This window comes from Oncorhynchus mykiss, chromosome 22 (genome assembly GCF_057628025.1).
Source record: "Oncorhynchus mykiss isolate SJ-2025 chromosome 22, ASM5762802v1, whole genome shotgun sequence".
In the NCBI taxonomy this organism is placed as follows: domain Eukaryota; kingdom Metazoa; phylum Chordata; class Actinopteri; order Salmoniformes; family Salmonidae; genus Oncorhynchus; species Oncorhynchus mykiss.
In genome coordinates this window covers 40670999-40694889 of record NC_143043.1, presented here as the reverse complement: position 1 = coordinate 40694889, position 23891 = coordinate 40670999, and the positions used below count along the sequence as shown (strand labels likewise).

The window sequence follows — 23891 nt, the reverse complement described above, 5'->3', positions numbered from 1 at the left end:
TGGAATTCCTGATGTGCCGCCCCCAGGTGGTAAGGGTATGCAACAACACATCTGTCACGCTGCTCCTCAACACAGGGGACCCTCAGGGGTGCGTGCTTAGTCCCCTCCTGTACGCCCTGTTCACCCACAACTGTGTGGTGAAGCACGACTCCAACACCATCATTAAGTTTGCCGATGACACAACGGTTGTAGGCCTGATCACCGACATCGATGAGACAGCCTATAGGCAGGAGGTCAGAGACCTGACAGTGTGGTGCCAGGACAACAACATCTCCCTCAATTTGATCAAGACAAGTGAGATGAACGTGGACTACAAGTGAAGGAGGGCCGAGCACACCCCCATTCACATCGACGGGGCTGTAGTAGAGCAGGTCGAGAGCTTCCTTGGTGTCCACATCCCCAACAAACTATCATGGTCCAAACACACCAAGACAGTCGTGAAGAGGGCACGACAATGGCTATTCCCCCTCAGGAGACTGAAAAGATTTGGCATGGGTCCTCAGATCTTCAAAATGTTCTACAGCAGCACCATCGAGAACATGGTTGCATTACCGCCTGGTAAGGCACCTGCTCAGCATCCGACTAACCTCGACTAACCTGTACCCCTGCACATCGGTACCAGTACCCCCTGTATATAGACTCTTTATTGTTAATTTATTGTGTTACTTTTATATTGTTTTTTTGTTTTTTTAATGTGTTTCATCTCTTGACATGATTCTTTTATTAATCAATTATTGTGAGGCCGGAGTTGTGCCACTCTCATCTACAGTAATTGGAGAGACTTAACTAAGACACCAGTTACAGGAGCTACAGCTGCCTGCGTTTGGCATACATCTACCCACTGAAGACGTGTCATACTTAATTATCTAAAACTTTATCGTACCTGACTGTTTGATGTCTTGAAGTCTTAGTTTTGCAAACTTTTCCACAGACCCCACAGCACCATAATGAGCAGAATGTGGTTGGTAGTTTTGTGCTGGGCTATGTAGAATGATTGTCATCATCTCTCAGCTGTAGAAAGACCATCTGTGTATTCCTGCATGCTGGATCAGAACCATTGAATATTCAGTATTTTCTCTCATTGCATTTTATCAGTGCACACAGGGAGAGGATTGGGAGATATTGTCAGAGACCTACACATTCCTACACAGCAAATTATCCTGTGTTAAATCAACACTGAGAGTGTTAAATTAACACTGAGCGTGTGGACCTGTGTAGACGCTGGAAATAACACACTGATTGATGTAAAGCCTTTCCCCCAGAGTGTTTTGCCTTTCATGTGAGTTGCAGAGTGCCATTTGTTAATTAATGACAGAGACATGGTTGTTGCATTCATCCATTTTCAGTCCTATGGACTTCACCAAGTGACATCCGGAGCGAATATGTTATCATTCGAAATGTATTATTTAAGGCAATCAAGGACCTACATAAACATTAACTCTGCAATAGTTGAATTAACATTCATGTAAAATGATGTAAAATAACACCAGTGTTGGCATTAATAACATGTTTAACCAACACCACACCCATTTCCCAGCATGCTCTATTGAAGGTTGACTTAAATTATTGTTTATTTCAATATCTATGTTTTTTGCATGTACATTGATTGATGACATACATTTTCTAAACTAATACAATATGTTGCTTGGATTTTTTTGTGCCCGTTGCTGAAATTGTTGTTCCAGATTAGATGCTTTAGAAAGCTTAGTCTCTCCAACCCTGGCAGTCATTCTGAATGCAGATTGCGGGTGATTAAATATGAACATCAAACCCTGCATGGATTTCAGTAGGAATTACACATCTCTTTGCAAGCCAGCATGATGTGACAGGTTGTTTATATTACCCAAGCATGTGTTAATTTAACCTTCAATTGGGTTTTCATTCACGTTCATGCTGTGTAGACCAAGCAGCTGGGTCTTTTTTAATGTGGAAATCACATTTTGATTTGCATAGGTTTTTAAGGAACTCTCTGACTTTGCTGATAACTATTTTATTGAGAAAAAAGTGTACATACTATACCTGTGATATGTGGTTGTCCCATCAAGCTATCTTTAGATGAAATCACTAACTGTAAGTCACTCTGGATAAGATTGTCTGGTAAATGACAAAAATTTCATTTTTTTGTTGTTGTTGTCATTCCAGACATAAAATAACACAATATATGGCACATTATATGTCAATATATGTCACAGGGGTAAATATATGGGTCATGACAGTGTTTTGACCATATTATGACAGGTTATGACAAGTTGTCAGCTGTTATGACATATTTTGACATGGTTATGACTGTGTTATGACACTGGGTGTCAAGTAAAGTGTTACCATTTGCTGTTTGTATGGTGTTCACTTTGAAAAGCATTTATTCGGGCTACTAGTGAATATTCTGTTAAAGATTTTCACCTATTTCCCTTAAAATGCACCTCTTTTCTAATGTTGGTTGAACTGTGGATCCCAAACTGTGGATCGCGGCAGGGTTCCATTTGGGTCACTGGATGACATTGCCCCCCAACATTTTTTCTGGGGAAATACATTTTCAATGTAGAAAAACACTTTCAGTGTTAACGTAAACGATTAGAACCATATAGAAATGAAATAGAAAACATAATGGACCTATATATTTTTCAATAATAGCCTATAGTCTTTCAGAATTTACAATGAACAAAATAAAAACTGGACATTCAGGCCCCCATTGATTTTGTTATAATGTTTGAGCATAAGAACACAAGATTAGCCATGTCAAAATGATTAGAATTGTAGGAAATTGCCTTTAAAACTGCAAAATGTTATGTTAGCTCCGTGGCAGGATGTGTGGAACTGCACATTTTTCTCTACTACCAAGATATATATATATATATATATATATATATATATATATATATATATTATTATTATTTTTACTTTTTTTTACTCGACTCGAAAGACAGAAATTGGTGGGTCAGTAAGTAAAAAAGTTTGGGAACCCCTGGTTTAGGCTACTGCTTTCCTAGTATACTATATAGCCTACTCTATACGAGAACAAAGATTACATCCTATTGTGTGCAATGTAGGCTTCATTCCAAAACGGATAGAGAAAATGTAACCTAAAAGATTGACTCTTAACACAGGTCTCAGAGGAAAAGTGTGAAAAGAGCCCAGTTGATTGGGCTGCCATTTTGCTCATGTATGAAATATGAACTATCAGAGTAGAGGTCACTTATATTTGACTTTCCCTAAATCTACCATATCCTCGGGGCTGGGGCGATATGTCATAGTAATAAGAGACCTAAAAAGATCAAATTTCGATTAAATGTAATAAAGCAGGCCTGAGAGGAGAGGAGAGACCATGGCATTGTTACAGGGAATCATTATGGTCTCACTTCTATTGCTCCCACAAATCTCACAAATCTTTAATCTCTTGGGAATGACAGACCCCTTTTGTAATAATGGCCACCTTAATTGTGGCATCATCCTGCCTTATGAAGTGTAATTGAAAGCTGTGAATAAGTAATCCCTCAGCGAGGATGGTTCAAGTGCTCTTGGTTTTATACGAGTTTCTACAGAGGTACATGGAGGAACACTGGGGATCGATAAGAGATCCTGTCACATGTAACAATAAATCTCCTTGTTAAAAGGCTATTGTTGCCGTTATGGTAATTGACACCACTGTAGTTAGGTGTGATATAACACATTTACAGTGCTGGCTGTTTGGGGCAGATGTGTTTTATGTGCTGTCGTGGGTTGCTGCCACGCAGATGAGGGTCACCTATATGCCTCATGAATCCTTAAACAGCTGCTCTTTCGCTGTGCGTGTGTGCGTGCGTTTTGTGCTTACGGTGTGTGCATGTGTGCGTGCGGATGCATGCGTGTGTGTGATTACACTGTTATAGGTTCTACTGTGTGGTTCAGGAGCATGGCTTTCCCATTGTAGCTCACTGAACATCTACCGTGTATAAAGAACAATACTGTCTAGTGTAAACAGAATTTGCATACTCAGGAATATGCCTCCTATATGTGCTGCTGTGAATGGTAATCTTGTTTCCGTAGTGGGGGAATAGTTATTTGGGAAGAGCTTATAGAGTATGAAAAGAATATGTCTCAAAACAGTGCATACAAACAATGGTCATAAAAATAAATGCTTATATGATTAATTAGGTATAGTGATAGTGTTGTAATTTATTACCCATTCGCCTAAATAGCAACGTTTCAACCTCACATCCCAAGGATTTTGTAGTGAGCTGATTTGGAACCATGGGTTTATTATCAAAGGCATATTAAAGCAACACCCTTGGGTGTTCCTCAGAATCGAACACCTATAATCAGGTGATGAACATAGACTTGTATCACACATCATATCATACACGGCTTGTGAGCTTGCTAACAGTGACTGTCTTCTCTGTTCCAGGTGCGGGGGATGTGGTGGAGAGATGTCCCCTGAATCACATACAGTGTATAGGGACCAGGAAGTGCATTCACTTCAACAAGCTCTGCAACGGAGCAATAGATTGTGAGGATGGCTTCGATGAAGGAGTTCACTGTAGAGGTAAGAGCTGGTTGTATCTTATCCACATCAATTAGCAGTCCATGGACCACAGTAACAGCACTGGTTTTAGTGTAGCATGTGGTAACAATTTGGTACTGCAGCTGGTCTTTTATAATTTTCCCTCGGAGTGTGCCAAGGTCACTTCCTATTACCCAGGTATGTTGTCAGGAACAGACCAGGTTATTGGTTGACTCAGCAGGTCAGTTGTATACAGGTTGTTGTTGCTCACAACATTCTAAAGCAGCAGGTAACACCAATCTTCTATAGACACCTGGCTTACTGTGATACTGACAAAGCCTACCCAGCGGGCAGCACTGACTAGATGCCCGTTAGCTGCTGTCGGCTTTTCCAGTTCTGCCAATACTTTGACCTGGAAGACATACAAGTCACACTGTGTGTCAGTTCAAGGTGATGATCTTGGCTTTAGATTTGAATTGCTGAAAACAGTCTAAACGCCCCATCCCATTCACTGTGATGCCACTGGACATTGCACTGGCTGTTCTGTTAAATTCAATGTTCTGCTCTGGTAGCATACCGTAATGTTGGCTCTGATGAATTGGCTTGGTGTGTTGGCTGAGAGAAAGACAGGACAGGAATTGCATTAATATCGATCTCAAAGTGGTTGACATTGTAATTGAGCACTGCGTGTGTTTATTTTTTTAAACCCTCTTAAAATGTTTGATTTTGAATGAATATCAACTCCCAAAGTGATTTCATACTGTATTTGTTGAGTCTGCAGTTTAACTGCTGTATATAGCCTATAGACCGATACAGGGCTGTCATTGGCCTTAATGCAATAGTGCAATCTAGCCATGTTCTGTCAACCAGAATGTACCTAATCCATTTGCTAAGAAGTTGTTTGAAAGACTGTAAAGATTTTTTACAAACAAAAAATCAATGCAATCATTTTAACAGTGGCTCTGGCTCTTGTTTTAACAGTCATATTCATCCTCAAATTACTCATATCTGGCACCATGCAGGGATTGACTGTGGAATTGTTTTTGCTTTCTGGCCTTTTTAGTAATTCCAGAGGATGGAATAATACAGAGCATCTAATTTAACTGGAGTGGCAGTGACCTTCTGTTAGGTCCAGCTCAGGTTGGGACACATATGTTCTATTCTACTATTATGCACATAGATAGCAGTGAGAGCAGAGCAGGCTCATTCGGAGGCAGCAGAACGAACAGAGGAGGAATTGAGGTCACTAAGAGAAGTTAGATAGAACCAGCTGGGTCTATGACAAAACTTTTCCTGCTACCTACTCTCCACTCCTCTTATGAATATACATGGCTAAATCCCAGGAGGACATAATACCAAGGTGCCCATATGGAAAAGCACTAAACCCTTCTCTCTCACCTTCAGAAAATGTGTTTATTTTTAATCACATACTCCACTCTGGGCAGTGCATGGTGGAACTTCTTCTCAGGACCACAGGGCATGATCATATTTTTCAACTGAGCCACCTGGCTCTGTTTGCTTAGTACAGTCTGTAAAGTAGCCTGAGGTGACTTCATTCCCTGAAGTCTACAGGTGCAGTGAAGAGAACATTTAGCAAACTGGCTACTGTACTAATATACAGTATACTGTACACATACTGTAACCACAATATCACAACAGCAAACTACACACACCATTTAACTACTCAAGACCAAATGATAATGATAATGATAGTAGTGAAGAATACTACTATTACTTCTACTACTACTAGCAGCCTGAAAATACTACTACTGCTACTACTACTACTACTACCACTAGTCATACTAGCCTGCTGCTACTACTACTACTACTACTACTACTACTACTACTTCTACTACTACTATTAATACCACCCTGCTGCTACTACCACTACTACAGTACTACTATTGCTACTAATACTACCACTATACAGGATTCTACCCTCCACAACATAACCTTCACTCCAAATAAAACTCCAAACCTAGAACCTGATTTTGGACAAAATTACCTGGAAGGATTCCTACTACCAAAGATTCTTATTTCCAAGGTCTATACAGCAAATTCTCTGGCCAACCAACGGCCAGCAAAATAAGCATAAGAAAGCTGAAAACACCATCCAACCTAGAATTTAGTGAGTAATGTTTAGTCTGAAGCTACCTTTAAAGTAAAGAAGAAAAATAAATTACAATTATATATTTTACTTTATAAGGACTTAATGCTAAGTTAAGGCAACCAAGCTTGCTAGGACAGATCAGATCAATTAGCACTGAGGTGTGAAGTGAGAGGTGTCAAAGCCCTTGAGCCCAAACAATGGCAGGAGAGTTTCACAGCCTCCCCCACTCAAATGCAGATGCCTTTGAAGCCCCCTCCATCTGTGCAGAGGTCATTACAATACAGTACCCCCTGGATTCATATCTATTTTGAACTGATATGCAGCCAGGACCCTTCAATTGTAAGTTACCAAGAAGAAACAATATTGTTGCTTTGATCAATCACATCAGAAGATATCCTCCTCACAATCTCCAAAATACAACAGCCACAGGACAACTTTGTTTGGACATCGTAAAGGACCATTCACCAAAACTGAAGAGATATAGCTAGCTAACAACCTCCTTTTCTACAAGGAAAAACATGATGGACAGAGGGTTTTTCTACAAGGAATCTGCCTCCCGAAAAAAGGCTTCTCCCAAGTGGGTGTGACACCTACTCTGGTTGTCTGCTGTACTGCTGCTTGGATTCAACCTGGCGATCTGTTCACCGTCTGCCCTGACCTGTCTTCCCCTGTCTGTGCCGTGACTTGACTTTACATCAATCTGAAGACTGTTATTTATCTAATTACCTAACTATGTTTAATTGTTACCCGATTAAATTATTCATGTAACAATTAACTCATTAGGATCTGGGGCACCACGAGAGCGGTTCTTTAAACAGTTACCATCTCTCGAATTAAACTCGAAAAGGTCTTTGCCTATCACAACTATAAACAGTCAACGTATCATCATTCTGAACAGTCATAACCTCCTTGGATCTGCAAAAACCAGAGCTTTACTTATGATTCAGTACTACACAAATTGGTTTAATTATGTATGTACTAGCTAATTAAATGGAAACAGAGGATAAACATACATACTCTGCACCGGTTATTGACTGGAGATGTAATATGCTGAAAACAGGTCCCTAGTGGAATGACAACAACATTGATGCTTGTTAAAGATGAGATGGAGAGGGAGGGGGAGAGAGAGGGACAGAGACACTTAACACTGGTACATTCAGAAACTACTCTCACCTACCATATACTTTGCACACGAACCGCCGCCTCTTTGAATAAGAAATCATTAATATATTTATGTGAAATGCCTGGGTTCGCCAGGGGTCTCTTGGTGAACAGGGCAACCTTGGAAAGGGGGTTGGGCCTTTTCGCGGCACGCTTGTAAGGCTCTGATTGTCCAAAATGGTTCCAACAAGTCTTCTATTATTGTCCTTCTTTGTAGTTGTCCGGTATCCGGTGACTTGTCGTGTAGTCCTGAACAGAACTACAGAGTTGACTTTCCTAGCCATCCGTATCAATGGTTTGAGAGCAGAGTAACAGGATGGTCCTACTTAAATTCGCTTTCGAAGATACTTTACGTAGGACAGTTAATCAGCGTACCAGTGATTGTCCGGGAGGTGAGTTTATCATCGCCACTTCGTGTTGAGATTCAAAGTTCAAACCACTTTAAATGTGCAGCTACAGCTTCACATCTTTCTGGTCTGGTATGTTAATTTCTTAACCCATAATTTATACAGTTTGCTCAAAAGGGGTGTTTTTTTGCAAGCTGTCACGCTCGATGACCTCACTCCGGGCAGTAACTACTCACTGTGCAAAGTTAGGTAAATTAATTATCTCCTATAGCTTCTCAAATCACATCCCTCTCTTAACAAAAAACATTTAATCATTGTTCATATTACATGCACAACAGAGTATGGAAACTTCATACATGTAGTGGGTATACTTTCCAAGTTTAACATTTGTAAATACATCACAAAATAGCAAAAGTACATTAGTGTTCTAAAGTTTCGGTGGGTACAAGTCTGTTGAAACAAAGAACATTCCTTTGGAGAATCTTGAGAGCTCAAGCCTGGATCTTCTCCCTTGATTTACAACAGGGCGTGAGTTGTTAACCCACACTAGTTCTTTCCTTCCCCCTCTAGGGTAAGAGGGGGTCTGATTGCAGTTTGCATTGCAAACCTGATCTGACCTATTTGGAAGCCGATAATTCAGCCAAATGATTATTGACTTTGAAGTAATGGAAATAATTGTAACGTGAAGTTAAGGTACAGTAGGCATGTAATACTGTACAAGGCAAACAAGAGAGTCATACTTTACAGAATGCACAAATCCTTTTACAGAGAGCGCTAATAGTTACCTTTAAACATACACAGACTTCACTGGATGTGCAATATCATCTTGAACCCGTCACATTTACGGAAACATCTTCACTGGCTTCTTATTAGAGAAATATGAGTGCAATAATACAACTCCAGATGTCTTAAAATATTACAGAGATAAGGTGTTGCCTGCTGCCTTCAAAACTGCACTGTTTTGACAGGTGCATCTCAGTTTGATCCACAGAAATATGGAACACTGTTCTGATGATTCCTCATGTCAAACCCCCACCTGCCAGAAGTCTGTCTGTCTGTCTGTCTATCTGCACTGCTCAGCCATGTTGGAGATTTAAAAAAAATATTCAGTCGCCTTTTAAAACACATTTCATAAAAAATATACCTATCCTGAAGTTAGGTGTTATACATTATGTCTAAATGATGAGAGCCGCTCTCACTTAGGAGCAACTTCACAAGGCAAACTGCATTTGTAGTTTTTCATTTCGTAGTTATACCTTTCATCATCTAGTGGACCTAGACATGCTGTAAGTGATACAAATTACTTTTTTTCCCCCATCCCTTAATTGTATTTATTTTTTAGAAACAATAGATTTATTAATAAAAAAAATGTGTTTAACTCACAGAGTAATGAGAAACATTGTCACACAAGCCCTCTCCCCTCCCTCTCTTTACCTCTCAACAGCATTCAATTATCTCACTTGATTAACTTTTCATTACCAACAATTCCAACAAACAAACAAACGATATCCACCAGGGCGAGGGAGGCTGTGATAAGAGACAACGTCCCTGTTACTAAAATGACTAGCCATGTATACAGTCCAAATAATTTCCTGCTTTTCTTTTTAGCTTGAAGGAACAAACCATCATTTTAGAGGCAACTATTAGCATATTGATTGGAATCATACTTCTATAATATTCACAGAAAAAGGGGTAAATTGCTTACAATATGAACTCTGTGTTACACTTACTATGGCTTTATGGTGTTGTTTGGTTCATTCTTATCATTACAATTCATATGGCTGTTTGTAAAACACTGATTGAGTTGTAGTCAAGAGTTTATTTTATTTTAATTGAACTTTATATTACACTGTTTATCAGTGGTGCAGTGTTCCATGTAGGTAATGACATTCAGTTATTCAGTTCACTTAAACGGTTTGTTTTAATGGGAGTTCATGATTTAGCCCTGTCTAAAGCGGGCGAACACTTTTCAAAGTTAAAGGCTGCATTGTCTTCTACCTCAGCTCAGCAGTTAAATATTCTCTGGGAACTATGGAACCCATAACATAAGAAATACATACTTATTCTATTTAATATACTGCTTCCTGTTAGCTTAGATTTGATGCAATAACGCAATTGAAGGCATATAATAAAAGAATAAGGCCATGAATGTTTAGTTTACTGTAGATGTGGATTCCAAACTTTTAAGTCCAACTCTTTGACAAGTTACACATTTCACTCATGTTTTGTGTTTTGCCAGTGTAGCTGCATGCCAGGCGCACATACACACGGCTACGTGCACACACACACACACACACACACACACACACACACACACACACACACACACACACACACACACACACACACACACACGTCATATAAACAATGACAGACTCTCACAATCAATATTTGATGCATCTCACTCGGTTTATTCGCAGTCTGGTGAGATATTGTCAGTCATATCATTACTCTCCCTAATGGCTTAGACAATCTGGTGAGATCAAATCCTATTATGTAGGCTTTTCCTCCTCGCAAGTGGATTCTGAAATAACAATGTGTGGGGTTAGATTCACATTCTGACACTCACACACCCAGGAGATTTCTTCCAATATTTAAGGGCATGTCAGAAAATTTGTGGAGTACCCGTTTCTGAAATCCCCCAGAAGATTGTGCTTTGAGGGATTAACAAAATTTCCTGTCCCATTTGAGCCTGATTCCTGAGCTATGGGATTATATGTCTTCAAACTAACATGTACATGTTCATGTATCGCACATTTTTTATGACTATTTACACTGTCAGGATCTAGACAGTTCTATGTCACATCAAAGCTGACACACTTAAAGCTACTTGGATAACTTCATAACTTCAAGAAAAAGTATTGTTCTTCTCTTCTACAGACAATTGCTTGGTGTGTTATAACTTATAAGATCGCTACAAGAAAATGCTTTGTAACGTCTCTTCTTACTGCAACTTCTGGTCCATTTGAATGTTTGAACCTTGTTACTCTGCTTACCCACTCAGAGGACACCCACAGTGATTAGAGAGCAGGATGGGTTAGTGTTTTAATACGGGAGCAGGGGAGATCCACGCCATACCATGCTTATTAAAGCTCCTACAGGCTGGAGACAGCCCTGGCTTCTGTGTTGGGTCAGCATCTTAATTTGGTCTCACATTAATTGGAGGCCTTCAGAGCTAACGTGGGAGGCTGGGTAGGGGAATGGAGATGCTTGTTAAAGGGCTGGCCTTCCCAGATACAAAGGCCACGCATATCCCAGAAGGAAAGCCTATAATGAGTCCAGATGGGGGGAGATCACTGTTAGTCTGGCCTGCCCCTTTTGTAGCTCCGTGGTGAAGCAGCACCAGCCATGTTTGTGCTGGCACAGGATCCAGTGCCACAGTGATCACTATGCAGGTCATACCTGGCCATCTGTGTGACCTCCTGTGGTGTTTGCTCAGAGCCGGTTAGATTAGCGCAGGGTTTCCTGGGGACTCCATTGGGTGCACGTTTTGGTTTTTGCTGTAGCGCTACACAGCTGATTCAAAAAATTAACTCCTCATTTATTTAACCATCAAGCTTTAATTATTTTAATCAGCTGTGTAGTACTAGGGCTACAACCAATACTTGCAACCCTTGGGGTTCCCGGGACCGAGTTTGCGAAATGCTGAGTTAGTGGTTTGCTCAGAGCTCAGAGCCAGGTTATGTTAGCAGTTAGCTCAGAGCCGGGTTAGTTGTTAGTTGAGAGAAGGTTTAGGTTAGCGGTCAGCTCAGTCACTGTGTTTTCAGGTGGATGATGAGTTTATCTTTCCTTAGATAAAAAAGGTAACACTTTTTCAATAAGGTTACATTTGTAAAGGTTTTATAACGAAGTTATAATTACGTTATTAATGATTATTTAATTGTTTGTAAATACATTATATACCATTCATAGACATTTATATTGCATTGTTCAACATAGTGCAATAACTGGTCAGTGTTTTCCAAATAGTGAGCCAATATTTACCTAATAATATTTTATTTTCAATAGTTGCACAGTTGAACAATAGTTATTTTCTCACTTTTGGGTGTGATGCATTGGTACTCTGTCCCAGGAACAGAAATGGTTGGTTTTCATGATGTGTCTTGATCCAACTTTGAAACCCTGATTCCCTGGCCAAATGTACATCCATGACATTATTCAATCATCATTCCTAACACATTACCCCTTACCAGATTATTCCAACACACTTACCACTTCTCTGTGACAGTTCAAGTATAGTGAACATTCTGGTGTTAAATGGTAACCATAATACCTTTGGTTGGTGAAACAGTGGAGGAGGTATCCTCTCATAACGTTTAATGTTTTGCTCTTCATACCCACCATTAATTGACTGAACATTTTTAACAAAGTTTTGAATCTTCTCTTGAATGTAGTGATGAGGTACCCAATACTGCGTATAACACAGGGGGTTGGTGGCACCTTAATTGGGAAGGACGGGCTCGTGGTAATGGCTGGAGCGGAATCAAGGGAATGGTTTCAAATACATCAACCACATGGTTTCAAGTGTTTGATGCCATTCCATTTGCTCCGTTCCAGCCATTATTATGAGCCGTCCTCCCCTCTGCCTCTTCCACTGGCGTATAAGTAAGTCTAAGCTCTGAGTGAACTCTAAAATCATCTATACATGATTTACCCACATGTATAACTGCTAAAAGTATGCCTTATTTTAAAGTCACAGACCTATAAATATTTATAACTGAGTTAACAACATTTATAACTGCTAAAAGTATACCTTATTTTAAAGTGACAGACCTATGAACATTTATATAACTAAGTTATAAACATTTATAGCTACTAAAATGATACCTTATTTTAAAGTGGCAATGCACTGACCATTAACAATTGAGTTACCAACATGTATAACTGTTGAATAGATATGTTTAACTCATTTATTAATGAGTTGCAAACATGTATAACATAATATAATCTCCTCAAACATACAATATATATAAGCGATCTTTAAAAAAAAATGTGTAGCCTATCATTGGTATGGTGAGTAGCCTAACTAATTCAGATAAACAGGGCATGTCTTTTTCTCCACTTCTTAACATTACAAGTCAGAATAGAAATGGACAACAGATTAACTACTTAAAATACAATACGCGACTCACCACCTGGATTCGGTCTTATGTGGAAAAATGTTTTTTTTTTTAAATTTGTTTTTACATTGTATAAAAGTAGAGACTCAGCGCTACAAAATGGAACATCATACACTGCATAGGGTCTCATGGTCCCCTTCTGTGTTGTCATATGTTTCTTTCTGGTTAAGAATTTATTTTCCAATCCTGGAGTCTGAGACCTTATGAGAATATGTGGGAGAGAAGAGGAATTCATGACAATTTAGCATAGACACTCTAGCTATACAACTCTGCTATAATCATTATCAAGATTTATACCATTTAGGCTTAGCTAGTTAAGTTATCCACTGCTAGCTAATAATAATAGCTAGTTTTTAACTTGCTGACACTAATAGCTAGATACACCAGATTAAAGGGGTTAGCTAGTTATCACAATTGCGTCTAATTTACTAGCTAGTTAGCTAGATAATAAGTTAGTCGGGCCATCTGATTCCTCACTATGCGCTGTCACAATGTAAGTGTCAAACAACATTCTGGGCATGTTCTAGGTCGTCTTTATATTCAGCGCAATTCACCGATGGGCAGATCTCACAAAGTCAGGGGAATTTCTTCAAAACTAGCAAACCACACCAATATTATCAAATCAAACTTTATTTGTCACATGCGTTAAATACAGCAGGTGTAGTAGACCTTACTGTGAAATAGTTACTTACAAGCCCTTCACCAACAGTGCAGTTTAAGAAAGAGATAAGAAAATATTTACAAAATTAACTAAAGTAAAAAATTATTTAAAAAAGTAACACAATAAAATAACGATAAAAAGGCTATATACAGGGGGTACCGGTACCGAGTCAATGTGCGGGGGTACAGTTTAGTCGAGGTAACTTGTACATGTAGGTAGTGGTAAAGTGACTATGCATAGATAATAAACAACGCGAAGCAGCAGTGTAAAAAAAAATACATGGAGGAGGGGGGTGTAAATTTAAATAGTCTGGGTGTTCATTTCATTAATTGTTCAGCAGTCTTATGGCTTGGGGGTAGAAGCTCTACATGGTCTGCCTGGTTACGGCAACTGCTCTGCCTCCGACCGCAAGGCACTACAGAGGGTTGTGCGTATGGCCCAGTACATCACTGGGGCTAAGCTGCCTGACATCCCAGACCTCTACAACAGGCGGTGTCAGAGGAAGCCCCTAAAAATTGTCAAAGACCCCAGCCACCACAGTCATAGACTGTTCTCTCTACTACCGCATGGCAAGCGATACCGGAGTGCCAAGTCTTGGACAAAAAGGCTGCTCAACAGTTTTTAGCCCCTAGCCATAAGTCTGGTAGGCTCACGTCATTGGGCAGCTCACAGCTGGGTTTCCCTTTGTAGTCCATAATAGATTTCAAGCTCTGTGTCAGAGTGTGTGCAACTGGTCAAATGAAGTCAGGTGCAGGAGAGCAGAGATGAGTGAACAGGCACACTTTAATCAGGCAGAGGAAAACAGCCAGATGCAACTGCGTCAACAGTCTGGACCAAGGAAAAAGCAATAGCGCACAAAATCACATAACATGGTACAAAATAACAAAACCACGGGTTAACAATACCCGGCGCAAAACCAGCCTGAAGCGACACACACATAACAAATGAACAAAACCACACACAGACATGGGGGGGAACAGAGGATAATATACACGTAGAGTGATGAGGGGATGTAAACCAGGTGTGCGGAAAAACAAGACAAAACAAATGGAAAATGAAAGCGGCGATGGCAAGAAGACCGGTGACGTCGACCGCCGAACGCCGCCCGAACAAGGAGAGGGACTGACTTCGGCGGGAGTCGTGACACTCTGCCACATCCGACAAGCGTCAGAGCCAGTGTAGTAGGATTCAATTTTAATCCTGTATTGACGGTTTGCTTGATTGATGGTTCATCTGAGGACATAATGAGATTTCTTATAAGCGTCCGAATTAGTGTCTCGCTCCTTGAAATCGGCAGCTGTAGCCTTTAGCTCGATATTGATGTTGCCTGTAATCCATGGCTTCTAGTTGGGATATGTACTGTACGTATGGTCACTGTGGGGACGACGTGGACTTATTGATGAAGCCGATGACTGAGGTGGTATACTCCTCAATGCCACTGGATGAATCTCACATATTCCAGTCTGTGCTAGCAAAACAGTCCTGTAGCGTAGCATCCGCGTCATCTGACCATTTCCGTATTGATTGAGTAACTTCCTGCTATAGCTTTAGTTTTTTAGCAGGAATCAGGAGGATATAATTATGGTCAGATTTTCCAACTGGAGGGCGAGAGAGAGCTTTGTATGCGTCTCTGTGTGTGGAGTAATGTGGTCTAGAATTTTTTTCTTTGGTTGCACATGTGACATGTTGGTAGAAATTAGGTAAAATGGATTTAAGCTTGCATGCATGAAAGTCCACGGCCACTAGGAGCGCCGCTTCTGGATGAGCATTTTCTTGTTTGCTTATGGCCCTATACAGCTGGTTGAGTGCTGTCTTAGTGCCAGCATCAGTTTGTGGTGGTAAATAGACTGCTACGAATAATAAAGATGAGAACTCTCTTGGTAGATAGTGTGGTCTACAGCTTATCATAAAGCTACCTCAGGCGTGCAATAACTAAGGACTTCTTTAAGATTAGACATCGCGCACCAGCTGTTACTGACAAATAGACACACATCGCCGCTCCACGTTTTACCATATGTAGCTTCTCTGTCCTGCCGATTCATGGAAAATCCCGCCAGCTCTATATTTTCCGTGTCATCTTTCAGCCAAGACTCGGTGAAACATAAGATATTACAGTTTTTAATGTCCCGTTGGTAGGATAATCTTGATCGTAGATTATACATTTTGTTTTCTAACGATTGCACGTTAGCCAATAAAACAGATTGCAGTGTGGGTTTACTCACTCACCTATGAATTCTCAGAAGGCCGCCTGACCCTTTTCTCAGTCTTTTCTTCACGTAAATGACGGGGATTTGGGCCTGGGAGTTGGGCCTGTTAAAGAAAATCATCTTTGTCCAGTTTGAGGTGAGTAATCGCTTTTCTGATGTTTATTTTCAGTCATAAGAAACGGTAGCAGCAACATTATGTACAAAATAAGTTAAAAAATAAGTTTCAAACAACGCGAAAATACAAACAAAATAGCACAATTGGTTAAGAGCACGTAAAATGGCAGCCATCCCCTCTCATCTTCAGATGAGGCTTTCGTTCCTAGAATAAATACGGTGCATTCGGAAAGTATTCAGACCCCTTCCCTTTTTCCACATTTTGTTACGTTACAGCCTTATTCTAAAAAAATATCTATATTTGTTTTTCCTCATCAGTCTACACACAATAGACCATAATAACTAGACAAAAACAAGTTTTTCGATATTTTTGCAGATGTATAAAAAATAAATATCCTTAATACCTTATTTACATAAGTATTCAGACCATTTGATATGAGACTCAATATTGAGCTCAGGTGTATCCTGTTTCCATTGATCATCCTTGAGATGTTTCTACAAGTTAATTGGAGTCCACTTGGTGGTAAATTCAATTGATTGGACATGACTATCTATACAGTAAATTTACCAATGCATCATAAGGGTTTCAAACATGGGTCAAAAATACATTGTGGGAGCTGACCATTGGTCTGAAAACAAACTATTTCTGTTCCTGATGAGGAAATTATAAAATTGCAGTTGTTTAACTGTGCAAGCATTGAAAATAAGGTTGCATGGTGGGCTCCCGAGTGGCGCAGTGGTCTAAGGTACTGCATCTCAGTGCTTGAGGTGTCACTACAGACACCCTGGGTCAATTATAGGGCGTTGCACAATTGGCCCAGCGTCGTCCGGCTTTGTCCGGTGTAGGCTGCCGATTCTGTCTTGCCGATTCATGGAAAATCCCGCCAGCTCTATATTTTCCGTGTCATCTTTCAGCCAAGACTCGGTGAAACATAAGATATTACAGTTTTTAATGTCCCGTTGGTAGGATAATCTTGATCGTAGAAATAAGAATTTGTTCTTAACTTACTTGCCTAGTTGTCACGCCCTGGTCGAAGTATTTTGTGTTTATCTTCATGTATTGGGTCAGGCCAGGGTGTGGCATGGGATTTTTGTATTGTGGTGTGTTTTGTCTTGGGGTTTTGGTGTGTATGTATTGGGATTGTAGCTAGTGGGGTGATCTAGCAAAGTCTATGGCTGTCTGTAGTGGTTCTCAATCAGAGGCAGGTGTTTATCGTTGTCTCTGATTGGGAACCATATTTAGGCAGCCATATTCTTTGAGTTTGTCGTGGGTGATTGTCCTTAGTGTCCTTGTTCCTGTCTTTGTTAGTTTACATAAGTATAGGCTGTTTCGGTTTTCGTTTCGTTCATTACGTTCTTTTGTTTTGTAGTGTTTGTATTAATTCATGTTTACGTTTGTTCATTAAACATGGATAGCAATCTACACGCTGCATTTTGGTCCGATCCTTGCTACACCTCCTCGTCCGAGGAGGAGCTAGAAGAAAGCCGTTACACTAGTTAAACAAAGGTTACATACAGTACATAAGGGTTCAATATCATAAGCATTTGAAAGTGCATTTATAAGTGGTTAATAGCTGGAGCTGGAGTGGCTCACTATTTGGTAAGGACTGGAAATCGCACTATTTTGACCAATTTATTGATGGTTTATAATGCATTTACAAATGATTAAATAACCATGAATATAATAGTTACAAACCCTTCCCCTTGTTACCAATAAATAAAATGCTATTTGGTCTACTCTGTGAATTCTTAGCTCAGGATGTTATTACCTACCCTCCCCCTATCCTAGGTTGAAAATGACCCAAGATACGTAATATCCTAGGTAATATCTCCAGTATTGTTCTCCAAATTATGAACACACATTTAAAATGAAATGAGAACACCTGAAAGCATGTCCTTCCAGTTGGCCAAGTACATAGTCTATTTATCTGCTGCCATGTCTGAGCTTTAAAATCACAAAATAAATATTATATTGCTCTGCACTCCATCTCCCTATGGGTGTAGCGATGCACTTTTCATCTGCTTTGCATCTCTCTGTAGCTGCTCCTCTACAGTAGTTAGTCCCTGATGCATAAGTGAAACGAATGCTATTTAAAAAAATATATTTTTACCTGTGACTGAGCAAACAAACCTCCAGCCAGCCATATAACATCTCTAGAGGTGATTAGAGGTGACTGCTCAATGATACACTCAAAATATAGAAAAAAATATATGAAGGGACATTATAACTGTCATGCACATGAAGGCTTTATGAATGCTACATTTAAGGTGGTACCCAAGGCTTGGCAGTTGCTTTAGCAACAGAGCAGAAGGCAGGCATCTCTCCTTACCCAGCCTTTTGTCTGGGAGTGAAATAGATGGTCTGGTGTCTGCTAGGAGATATGCGGATTAGCTTTGGTTTGGATATCTTTGGGCCCAGCGTCTAGTCGTTTTGCATGTTCTCTTCCCACAGAACAGGGAAGTATGCCAGTTAACACATCCTGAACGATAACGCCTGAATCTTACTGGGCATAGAAGAAAGGATCAAGAGAAACAATACTAGCGGGTGGGCTTTACAGAGTACATGCACCACAGAATACACAGACAGCTTGGTGCATTTGAGCTATTTCAACAAAGTATGTCTTTGTTACATAAATGACATGGTCTGTGTCAAATACAGCTCTTGCCAGTTAAATACAGTACATTTGGAAAGTATTCACACCCTTTGACTTTTTCCAAAATTTTGTTATGTTACAGCATTATTCTAAAATTGATTATATAATTTTTTCCTCATCAATCTACACAGAATACCCCATAATGACAAAGCGAAAACAGGTTTTTCAAAATTTTTGCAAATGTTTTTATAAAAAATATAAAACAGAAATACCTTATTTACATAAGTATTCAGACCATTTGCTATGAGTCTCTAAACTGAGCTCAGGTGCATCCTGTTTCCAGTGATCATCTTTGAGATGTTCCTACAACTTCATTGGAGTCCACCTGTGGTAAATTTAATTGAGTAGACATGATTTGGAAAGGCACACACCTGTAAGGTCCCACAGTTGACAGTGCATGTCAGAAAAAAACCAAGCCGTGAGGTCGAAGGAATTGTCTGTAGACCTCCAAGACAGGATTGTGTCGAGCCTCAGATCTGGGGAAGGGTACCAGAAAAATCCTGAAGCATTGAAGGTCCCCAAGAACACAATTGCTTCCATCATAAATGGAAGAAGTTTGGAATCACCAGAACTCATCCTAGAGCTGGCCTCCCGGCCAAACTGAGCATTCACTGTCGAAGGGCCTTGGTCAGGGAGGTGACAAAGAACCCGATGGTCACTCTGACCGAGCTCCAGAGTTCCTCTGTGGTGATGGGAGAACCTTCCAGAAGGACAACCATCTCTGCAGCATTCCACCAATCAGACCTTTATGGTAAAATGGCTAGACGGAAGCCACTCCTCAGTAAAAGGCACATGACAGCCTGCTTAGAGTTTATGAAAGGCACCTAAAGGACTCTCAGACCATGAGAAATAAGATTCTCTGGTCTGATGAAACCAAGATTGAACTCTTTGGCCTGAATGCCAAGCGCCACGTCTGGAGGAAACCTGGCACCATCCCTACGGTAAAGCACAGTGGCAGAAGCATCATGCTGTGGGGATGTTTTTCAGTGGCATGGACTGGGAGACTAGGCAGGATCGAGAGAAAGATGAACGGAGCAAAGTACAGAGAGATCCTTGATGAAAACCTGCTCCGGAGCGCTCAAGACCTCAGACTGGGGCTATGGTTCACCTTCCAACAGGACAACGACCCTAAGCACACAACCAAGACAATGCAGGAGTGGCTTAGGGACAAGTCACGGAATGTCCTTGAGTGGCCCAGCCATAGCCATTTAACATCTCTGGAGAGACCTGAAAATAGCTGTGCAGCGATGCTCCCCATCCAACCTGACGGAGCTTGAGAGGATCTGCAGAGATGAATGGGAGAAACTCCCCAAATACAACCCGTTATTGCTTTGTCATTATAGGGTATTGTGTGTAGATTGATGAAGTGCTTTGAAAGGTTGGTAATGGCTCACATCAACACCATTATACCAGAAACCCTAGACCCACCAATTTGCATACCGCCCAAACAGATCCTCAGATGATGCAATCTGTATTGCACTCCACACTGCCCTTTCCCACCTGGACAAAAGGAACACTTATGTGAGAATGCTATTCATTGACTACAGCTCAGCGTTCAACACCATAGTACCCTCAAAGCTCATCACTAAGCTAAGGATCCTGGGACTAAACACCTCTCTCTGCATCTGGATCCTGGACTTCCTGACGGGCCGCCCCCAGATGGTAAGGGTAGGTAGCCACGCATCTGCCACGATGATCCTCAACACTGGAGCCCCCCATGGTTGCGTGCTCAGTCCCCTCCTGTACTCCCTGTTCACCCCCGACTGCATGGACTCCAACACCATCATTAAGTTTGCAGACAACACAACAGTGGTAGGCCTGATCACCGACAACAACGAGACAGCCTATAGGGAGGAGGTCAGAGACCTGGCCAGGTGGTGCCAGAATAACAACCTATCCCTCAACGTAACCAAGACTACGGAGATGATTGTGTACTACAGGAAAAAGAGGACCGAGCACGCCCCCATTCTCATTGATGTGGCTGCAGGTTGAGAGCTTCAAGTTCCTTGGTGTCCACATCAACAACAAACTAGAATGGTCCAAACACACCAAGACATTTGTGAAGAGGGCATGACAAAGCCCTATCAGGAACTAAAAAGATTTGGCATGGGTCCTGAGATCCTCAAAAGGTTCTACAGCTGGTTGCATCACTGCCTGGAATGGCAATTGCTCGGTCTCTGACCACAAGGCACTACAGAGGGTAGTGCTTATGGCCCAGAGTTAGTATACATGTATGTATGAATGTGTGAGTGTGTGTGTATATTCATGTGTACTGTACAGCATTGCATTGGGATTCATACATAATGATTTCAAACATGCCTTTGAAATGAAATTATCCATCTGAGATGTCTTTATCCTTACTAGTTAATGCACTAGGGTCCAACAGCCACCCGGACAGCTTGTATTTTTCACCTGCCATCTATCCACCTGACCAATACATCTTCATGTGTCAGCAAGCAGCCTGCAAAGACACATAATGAAACATTAACTTCTGACGCCTCTGTACATCAATGAAGCATTCTACGCTTTTAAACTGTCAACTTCCTCTGTATAGTTAAGCAATAAGGCAATATGGGGGTTTGTGGGATATGGCCAATATACCAAGGCTAAGGGCTGTTCTTATGAACGACGCAACTCAGAGTGCCTAGATACAGCCCTGAGCCGTGGTACATTGGCCATATACCACAAACCCCTGAGGTACCTTATTGCTATTATAAACTGGTTACCAATGTAATTAGAGCAATCAAAATAAATCTTTCGTCATACTCGTGGTGTCCGGTTAGATATACCATGGTTGTCAGCCAGTCAGCATTCACCACCCAGTTTATAAATGCATTTTAATTCCTAAAAACAAGACCAATATAAATCTATTTATTTCTGTTCTGTTGGCTATCTCCTTCACTCCACAGATAGTGATGTTCTGAGGCTTTGGTTATTGTCTGAGCTCACTGATGTCTTCCTGTCTAAGCATAATGCTGTCAGGAGTTTGCTTGGTTCTGCCGCAAGGTTCCCAGATTGTTTTAAACACCAACTAGTGCTATGTTGTTGGTAATAGAAGAACCACAAGTCAAATCAATGAGCAGCCTTAACAGCCTTCATCCTCACGGTTTCTATTTGACAGTAATTAATGTTCAGGGCAGCATATCCATATTTTCAACAGTTAAAACTTTTTTTTCTCTATTTTTGAAGCTCATTCTTTTCTATCTGTCACTTATTCCATTGAACGTCTATCAAGTCTAAAATTGCCAGTCTTTTGTTCTGTTCTGTACAGAGAATGGTGTAACACAGAGAACATCCGTACAATAGAATGAACTCTAGCAGCTTGGGACAAGAGAAGTTGTCCCTCTCAGAACTGCTGTCATTTTTTATTCCAAGTAGACAAGTGTACTAGAATAAAAGGTGTACTAGAAGTGTGCTAGAATACAAGGCTGATGTCTCCTTTGTTGTAAGTCCCACAAAGTCATTTTAGACTGCTTTGCTTGCGATAGACTAGCATCCTGGCCTGTCCTGGGGATGTACTTGTAAATCAAGCTGCCTCACGCTACAGAAAAAGGAGATATAGGCTCTATGGGACGTTCTTGCATATAGTATTTGTTCTATACTGTGAGCAGGGTTCTAAATTCAAGTTATTAATTGGTAGCACTAGTCACGACTGACACCAGCTGTCATCCTTGACGACTACAATAAACTTAGGGTACTCTGCTTCAATTATTAGTATAATTGAGTGTAGCACAGTACATGCAGATTTAGTCTGTAAATGGAAAACTAATGTACTTTGATCCTTTTTCTTCTCCTCTTTTAGCTTCCGTGATTTCTCTGAGATTGTAAGAAGGCTGTCTGCAGAGAGAATATCTACTAATATAAGTTTTTAAGTTTTTAGAGTTAGCAGTTACATGAGCGGCTGTGTTCCAAACCATTTTGCATTTCCCAGAGACTGACAGTAACTGTTGCGCAACATACCTATTGATTCTCTCTCTCTCTATCAGAGCTGCTGTCAGCCTGCCATGAGCTGCGTTGCCGCTACGGCTGTGTCATGACGAGAAACGGCACCTTCTGTTTCTGCGCTGACGGCTTTGAGGTCAGCGAGGATGGGACAAGCTGCAGAGGTAGGTTTCGTTAACGCTATCGCTCCTCTCTTTTCTCCTTCACCCTCTGCCAAACTTCTGAAATCACTAGTGCAGGCAGGAGGCCTGTTGGAAATGAGAACCATCTGTCTGCAGGGCAAGGAGTTCTTCCCTCAGACCCCTTAAGTAGCAGCCCAGTCCAGTCTGACAGCTGCTGTGACATATCAGAGGTCAGGTCAGTTTTGTAACCAATGTTTGGTTCATGATGGCAATGACAGACTAAAATAGACAAAACATTATAATATAGTTCTACTTTTCTAGTATATCTAAAGTTTACTATAAAAATACTATCATAAACCTTCAATACACTTTGTTTTTCAGTCTTTAAGTATACTAAATGTTCACTATCATTAAACTTAAACACACAAAAATGTAATCCTGGTAAAATAAAATCCCTGTCTTAGGCCAGTTAGGATCACCACTTTATCTTAAGAATGTGAAATGTCAGAATAATAGAAGAGAGAATGATTTATTTCAGCTTTTATTTCTTTCATCACATTCCCAGTGGGTCAGAAGTTTACATACACTCAATTAGTATTTGGTAGCATTGCCTTTAAATTGTTTCATTTGGGTCAAACGTTTTGGGTAGCCTTCCACAAGCTTCCCACAATAAATTGGGTGAATTTTGGCCCATTCCTCCTGACAGAGCTGGTGTAACTGTGTCAGGTTTTTAGGCCTCCTTGCTCACACACGCTTTTTCAGTTCTGCCCACAAATGTTCTATAGGTTTGAGGTTACTCCAATACCTTGACTTAAGCCATTTTGCCACAACTTCGGAAGTATGCTTGGAGTCAATGTCCATTTGGAAGACCTATTTCCGACCAAGCTTTAACTGATGTCTTGAGATGTTGCTTCAATATATCCACGGAATTTTCCTACCTCGTGATGCCATCTATTTTGTGAAGTGCACCAGTCCC

At 40.7% G+C, this 23891-nt stretch overlaps 1 protein-coding gene across 1 annotated transcript in view; it reads left to right on the top strand.

Moving 5' to 3' along the window:
• The first annotated feature begins 3500 nt into the window (after window positions 1-3500).
• Window positions 3501-23891, top strand: part of LOC149972860 (low-density lipoprotein receptor-related protein 1B-like) — a 42388-nt gene continuing 21997 nt past the window's right edge. Inside the window, exons 1-3 of the mRNA XM_090215075.1 lie at window positions 3501-3585; window positions 4382-4519; window positions 22838-22957. Coding sequence (XP_090071201.1) covers window positions 3501-3585; window positions 4382-4519; window positions 22838-22957 — 343 coding nt within the window. The remainder of the gene's footprint in view (window positions 3586-4381; window positions 4520-22837; window positions 22958-23891) is intronic.